Here is a 7,937-nt window from a genome sequence, read left to right on the forward strand (position 1 = left end):
GAAACCAGCGAAAAAGTCATCCAAGGTTAACAACCAGTAAAAGTAATAGAAAAAAGGATAGCCTGCTGCAGAAAATCATACATTGTTACGTACAACTGAAATATTTGAGGGTCTTCTTGGTGTTATCCTTATTTTTGTAAAAGGGTGGGCACTTTTTTTGATAAATAAAATTTAGTTTACCAAAAATGATAATAATGAAATTGAAAGAAAACCTTGAAAATCAATTTATAGCTCAACTCATTGTTAAAGATACTCAACATAAAACCAATGAATACCTTGTACTAAATTTGGAGTTAATACAGATTTTACATCATTGAACAATAATTGAAGTCAATAATCACTTCAACAACAAAAAATACAACCAATGAGGTACTCAAAAACTTACTTACACTACAAGATGTAATCCTTAAAATCAAGAAAAACAAGAATAGTTAATAAGATGAACCACAACTAACAAGTTGAAAATCAATTTATAGAGCAACTCATTGTTAATGATACTGAACTTAAAACCAATGGAACATTGTATTAAATTTTGACTTACTTTAGATTTTACAGCATTCAACAATAATTGATGCCAGTAATTACTTCAACAACAAAAGATACAACTGATGTGGTTCTAAAAACCTTACATTATAAAATGTAGTCCTTAGAATCAAGAAAATCAAGAATGGTTAATATGATGCACCATTCATGGTAACAACTGATAAGGCATAATGAATCTACACTTAGGGCATGTAGGACTCCTTTGAAACCATTTCATAATACAAGTTTGATGGTAAACATGAGAACATGGTAACATTTCTGCATCCCTATGAGACGGGTACCCTTCAAAGCATATGGCACATTTATCTTCTTCATCTTCAACCCATGATGCAGGAAATGAACATTCACCACCTTCACAAGCCAATTCTACAAACCCACTTGAAGGAAATTGCTCAGCATCAAAGGGTTGTGAAGAATTCAGTATCTTGTACCTACAAGAACCCTCAAATACCATCATAACAACACACAAATGAAGCCTATGGTGTTGCAGTGTTTCTGTACGTAACATTCTTGAAAGGTTTTCAACCATGTTACAGCCACCTCCATTGAAAAAAGTTGGTGGTATCTTCATGCTTTCAAGGAACGTTGTTACTATCCCATGGCAGATATCATCATAAGAAAAAAGGTTGCGAGATATTGGAAATGGCAAACGAGCAAAGTTGCGTTGGTTATTAGCTTCAGATGCCACAACCACATTAATATAGACCATATTACCATGGTTGTAAGAGGTGCCACCATTGTAGGGTTGATGAACTTTGAATGCCATTGGAAAGATCAATAGAGTGTTTTTGTTTGTGTCTAGTTAGCAAAGAAAAGGAATTATGAGAGAGTTGAAGTAGGAATGGTAAACCTAAGTATTTATAGTAATAAAAACAAGATCTTTTTAGATTGTATCAGATAATTTCTGTGACCCTTTAATGAAGATAATAATGGGAGATCTATTTCAATCAAAGAAGATGTGAAAGAATATATGAAACCTCTTAGATTTCTTGTTGGCCTAGAATTTCTTAAATCAAGAATCTTCTTCCATCCAAATAAGAACACAAATCCTAAATTTACTAATCATGGAACTTCTGTTCCTACACGTATTTTTTTTCCCTGTTTAATAAAGTGAATGGCTGGTAAAATTAAACAAGTATAATACAACTTATTATAATAAAATAAAAATACTAGGACTACAAATTGACGAAATCAGATCTAATTCAAGTTATTATAAATTATCCCAACTTATTAAATATGATTTAAGATCTGATTTGTTTGGAATATTATAGAATATATTTTTTAAGAATGATATAAAAGATTAAGGGTCCTAACAATCAACACTTATTCACCATCCTTTCACAATCAATGAAGCGCATGTCTATTTCATATACATAAAATAATACTTGTCAGTTAGGCTTGATAATATCACATTCACATAGTTTATGTATTGGGTTGAGTTCCTCTCAATTATGGGAGGAGAGTCTAGTACTTGACTCAAATTACATGGTATTCAAAAAATAAAAAATAAAGGGTTCAGATTTTTTTAAAATTTTTTAATTAAATAAATATAAAATGTGTAAAAAAAATCTTCTTTTCATACTCCCGAGGAGTTCATTTCTTCATATATCATGCTGAATTTCTCTTGACAGGATCATGATAAAAAATATATTAATGGCAGCTTGTCCGAACTGTTCAATTCACACGGTTCGCAAATAAAAAATGTATTTCCGTATATTTTTTAATTTCTAGCATGAAAATTATGAAAAAGATTAGATGTGCATATGTCAATTAAGGATGGCAAAAAACTCATACATGTAGGTACCCGTATATAAAACCCGTATGAGCATAGATATGGGTCACAAATAGGTACCCGCAGGTTCTACAAATGAGTTTTTAAAAATACTCGTAGTATATACAGGTGGATACGGCTATTATGGTACACATGTCCACAGGTACCTGTTATTTATATGATTACTATATTATCATTAATTAAAATAAAAAGTACACTATCCTAACCTTCATTACATTATGTACATATTTTCCTTTTACTTTATTTACATCTTTTATTGAATTTGGTGGTGAAACTCCCTACAAATATTATTATATGTGTAGAAACACACATGTCTTGCAAAGAAAATATATGTTAAGGAAATGAGAATAGCATATCACGAAAATAAAAAACTCCAATAGATTTAGCATTTTTGCCAAATATTCAATCAAAAGACGCAAAATAATTAAGTTTCATCTCATTTGAAACATAATAGAAATATGAAGATAAAAATTCATTGATAATATAGTGTATAATGGATACCTGCGAGTACCCAAAAATACTCACGAAAAACTCATACGCAGGTACTCGTATGAGTACGGGCAGGTATGAATAACGCACTCCTATTTTAAAACAGGTAATGGGCAGCTACTACTCATGTCCTCCCATGCCCATTATCATCCTTAATGTCAATGCAATCTATTTAATCACTTATAATTATTTCACTTTGAAAGGTAACAAATATAATCTCACAATGTTAGGATTACTACTTAGAACCTAAATGGATTTTTATTTCGTTACAACTACATTTAAATCAATACAGATTTTAGAAATCAGCATTTAGGAACAATGATGCTTTCTCTTCCCTATGGAAACTCATATTCTAATTAATAACTTAGTACTTCAAAATACAAGAAATGTTTATCATTCTTGCAGTTGGTGTTATAAATGAAGAATAGTAGAACGGTAGAAAACTTGCATATATATTATTCATCAGCTGATGTTGTATGTATAGCCTTATTCAAACAAAGAAAATATAATCAGCCAAGCCAATAAAGTGATGATTAATCGATTTTATTTTCCATAAACACTAAAACTAATGCATCCACGTTTTAGTCTCGCTTGAGCGAGCAAGATGGTTGTGTGCCTCGCTTAAGCGAGAGGCACACAGAGATTTGGCTCTCAGAACCGCAAATTGTCGCTTGAACGACTCTTTCTCGCTCAGGCGAGAGTCACACAATGATTTTGGTATTAAAACTGAAAATTATCGCTTGAGCGACACCCTCTCGCTCAGGAGAGAGACACGCAGGGACTTTGGCTTCAACATCTGTGAATTGTCACTTGCGCGACAACCTCTCGCTCGGGCGACAGTAATAGTTGACACTTCCTCTTTCTCTTTAGCAGCTTCAACCATTCCAAGCATATCACGAAGTTTCTCACACTACTCCAACTTTATTGGTTTTGTCATAATATCTGCAATTTGATCCTGAGAGTTGCAGTAGCTCAGCTCAACAACTCTATCTTTCACCAAGTCTCTTAAGAAATAGAACCTTAAATCAATATGTTTGATTTTTCCATGAAACACTGAATTTTTTATAATTGTATAGAGGAGCTGTTATCACACATGATTGCAGTTCCTATCTTTTCTTCAACTCCAAGTTTCTTCAACACCCTTCTGAGCCAGACGCACTAAGATGCACACAATGATGCTGCTATATACTCTGCTTCCATAGTGAAAAGAACAACTACTGATTGTTTCTTTGAAGACCAAGAAACAACATCAACTGATTATTAAACTAACACCATACATCAAGTCAGGCCTAGTGACAGTTAAGTACATAAGACTTCCAACTACCTGCTTAAATAGAGTTTCATCAACTCTAACTCCACCTACATCCTAGGACAGCCTCATACTTAGGACTATCAGATTCTTTACTGCATTACAACCTCCCATGTCAAACCTTGCTAATACTTCCCGTGCATACCTTCTTTGGCAGATGAAAATTCCATCTGATCCATGCTTCACTTCTATTCCAAGAAAATGTTTCATCCTTCCCAAGTCAGACATATCAAATTCCAGCATCACTGAATTTTTAAATTCATCACCCATGGTTCTATCATTCATAGTAAAGATCAAATCATCAATTATCAACATAAAGACTTACTATTAGTATCTTACCTCTTTGTGACTTTGTGAACAATGTGTGTTCACTAAGACACTTCTCAAAATGTTCTCACACAAAGTAAGCTTCAATTCTGCTGTACCAAGCTCGAGGCACATGTTTAAGGCCACACAATGCCTTCCTTAGCCTATAGACCTTTCCTTCTTCTCCTTTCTTTATGAATCTCTCAGGTTGCTGCACGAACACTTTCTCCTTGAGCTCCCCGTGAAGAAAAGCACTCTTCACATCAAGCTAAAAAATATCCCAACTGAATTGTGCAGCAATTGTGAGTATCACACAGATGATATCAAGTCTTGCCAATGGAGCAAATACTTTAGTGTAATCTACTTCATGGCGTTGTGCATACCCTTTTGCCATCATTCTTGCTTTGAGCTTCTCTACATCCCCATCTTCGTTAAGCTTAGTTTTTAATACCCATTTAACTCCAATAGGTTTGACTCCTTTAGGCAGTATAGTAAATTCCCAAGTCTGATTCCTCTATATGGCTTCAATTTATGTTGACATTGCTTCTCTCTAATTTTTGCTCTTCATTGCTTCTTTAAACAAAACTAGGTCAACATCATCATCATTACATTCAAATTTTCTTCTTCAGATAATCCTTCTCATGTTTCATAATCTGCCACCCAACCTGGTGGTCTTCTTCCTCGTTCACCTCTCCCTTCAGCCAATTCTCCATATGTATTTGGCTCATTTGAAAGTGAGGTGCCTCTATCAGACTACTATTCAAATTGTTTGAATTTGTTTCACCATTTTCCTCATCATCCGGGTCATCCTCTCCATCATTTTCATCCTCATCTTCCCATTTTAATAAATTTTGCTTGATTTCTTCTTATGTTTTGCCCCAGTCCCAACATTTCTCTTCTTCAAAAGTAATATTTTTACTAACAAAGATCTTCTTTGAAACTGGATCATATAACCTCCAAGCATTGGACTCATCACTAACTCCTAGGAAGACACATTTTCTACTCTTGTCATCTAACTTACTCCTCCTTTGGTCTGGTATATGAACATGTGCTACACATCCAAAAATTCGAAAATACTCTACCACTAGTTTCTCACCACTCAAGATATCATTCAAAAGTATTAACTTGTGCATTTTGCATCATCAAAAATTTCATTGAAGATGTATCTCCAATGTAATCAACATTACTCTACAAAATGTACAAAAACATTACTCAAGCAAAATATGGCTACTCACATGTACATATTATATTGCACATGAAATAAACCAAGATAATAAAAAAGGTTGAATAACTAACTTTTACAATATAGAAAGTTTTTGAACAGTTAACTACCCAAGAATGGGATTAGATGCTTATGACAAGTATCTATTGTCTCACATATTTCCCAAACTATGTATCAAACTGATAAAAATATGTCATATCAATCAAAAAATAAATATTCATTATTTTTTATGTTTTTCCTTGATTGTCATTGGTTTAGTATATGGTTCAGAACATATTTTGGGACAACAGGTCATTGTTGAGATGCTTCATACATAAAGACCAAACAAAGATTTTGATGTTCTAAGTCATGTCCCGAATCCTCTTCACATTAACGGCAATATATTATGTCAATTAAAATTTTGAATATTCATTATTTTTTATGTTTTTGGTTCAATATCATTGATGTCCGAAGATAGTTTGAGGCATGCTTTGTGTCCATAAAGACCACCAGAGGCAAAATGAAACGATTGCATTGAAAGAAACCATTGAGGGGAACCAAATATTTGATCTAGCTAGTCTAGAGAAAGCAGATTCAGATGCATTTTCTGATCAAGAAAATAACTTAGATGGTTCAGGTGCTTATGGACCCGATGAGTTCATGGAACAGAAATTACAGGCCCAAGAGAAAACAGAAAAAGATTGACAAATAGGTTTAAAATGAACCATGTACATATAAAAAGCTTCAAGATTAAACCAGAAAAAAAGTCTGACACAGTTAACCCACTGATAAATGTTTGAAGGAGTGTTTTTAGTGCTGTCTTTAGTTGTATAGACACACCTTCTGTCTTTTTTATCAATAAATAAATAATGAAATTGTAAGAAAACCTTGAAAATCAATTTACAGCACTAAGCATTGATCAACTATACCCAAATTAAAACCAATGAATACCTTGTATTAAATTTTGAGTTAATACAGATTTTACATCATTCAACAACAATTGATGCCATAATCACTTCAACCTTAAAAAATACAACTAATGAGGTACTAAAAACCTTAACTGCAACATGTAATCCTTAAAATCAAGAAAATCATACATTGTTACAACTGAAATATTTGAGGGTCTTTTTGGTGTTGTCCTTATTTTTCTAAAAGGGTCAGCACAACTTGTGACGTTTTGATAAATAAATTTTAGTTTACCAAAAAATAATAATAATGAAATTGAAAGAAAACCTTGAAAATCAATTTATACCTCAACTCATTGTTAAAGATACTCAACGTAAAACTAATGAAACGAGTTAATACAGATTTTACATCATTGAACAACTAATGAGGTACTCAAAAACTTACTTACACTACAAGATGTAATCCTTAAAATCAAGAAAAACATGAATGGTTAATAAGATGAACCATCATGGTAACAACTAACAAGAAGGTCTTGAAAATCAATTTATAGCTCAACTCATTGTTAATAATACTGAACTTAAAACCAATGAATACATTGTATTAAATTTTGAGTTACTTTAGATTTTACATCTTTGAATAACAATTGAAGCCAATAATCACTTCAACCTTAAAAAAATACATCTAATGAGGTACTAAAAACCTTACACTACAAAATATAAACCTTAAAATCAAGAAAACCAAGAATGGTTAACAAGATGAACCATTCATGGTAACAACTGATAAGGCATAATGAATCGACACTTAGGGCATGTAGGACTTCTTTGAAACCATTTCATGATACAACTTTGATGGAAAACATGGGAACAAGGTAACATTTCTGCATCCCTATGAGAGGGGTACCCTTCAAAGCATATGGCACATTTATCTTCTTCATCTTCAGCCCATGATGCAGGAAAAGAACATTCACCACCTTCACAAGCCAATTCTACAAACCCACTTGAAGGAAATTGCTCAGCATCAAAGGGTTGTGAAGAATTCAGTATCTTGTACCTACAAGAACCCTCAAATACCATCATAACAACACACAAATGAAGCCTATGGTGTTGCAGTGTTGCTGTACGTAACATTCTTGAAAGGTTTTCAACCATGTTACAGCCACCTCCATCGAAAAAAGTTGGTGGTATCTTCATGCTTTCAAGGAACGTTGTTACTATCCCATGGCAGATATCATCATAAGAAAAAAGGTTGCGATATATTGGAAATGGCAAGCGAGCAAAGTTGCACTGATTATTAGCTTTAGATGCCACAACCACAGTAATATAGACCATATCATTATTGTAAGAGGTGCCATCATTGTCGGAGAAGATGGGTTGATGAACTTTGAATGCCAT

General features: G+C 33.2%; 2 protein-coding genes across 2 annotated transcripts; both read right to left on the reverse strand.

Annotated features, from left to right (window-relative positions):
- LOC109363623 lies at positions 689 to 1,309 on the reverse strand. Its single transcript, XM_019609874.1, has one exon. The coding sequence runs from the start codon at positions 1,307 to 1,309 to the stop codon at positions 689 to 691; it is 621 nt and encodes a 206-aa protein (XP_019465419.1).
- Positions 7,311 to 7,937, reverse strand: LOC109363624. Its single transcript, XM_019609875.1, has one exon. It carries the CDS (start codon positions 7,935 to 7,937, stop codon positions 7,311 to 7,313), a length of 627 nt encoding a protein of 208 aa, XP_019465420.1.

This window comes from Lupinus angustifolius, chromosome LG13 (assembly GCF_001865875.1).
Source record: "Lupinus angustifolius cultivar Tanjil chromosome LG13, LupAngTanjil_v1.0, whole genome shotgun sequence".
NCBI classification, from domain to species: Eukaryota; Viridiplantae; Streptophyta; class Magnoliopsida; order Fabales; family Fabaceae; genus Lupinus; species Lupinus angustifolius.

Coding starts and splice junctions, on each gene's coding strand:
- LOC109363623 (XM_019609874.1), bottom strand. CDS start 1,309: ATGGCATTCAAAGTTCATCAACCCTACAATGGTGGCACCTCTTACAAC.
- LOC109363624 (XM_019609875.1), bottom strand. CDS start 7,937: ATGGCATTCAAAGTTCATCAACCCATCTTCTCCGACAATGATGGCACC.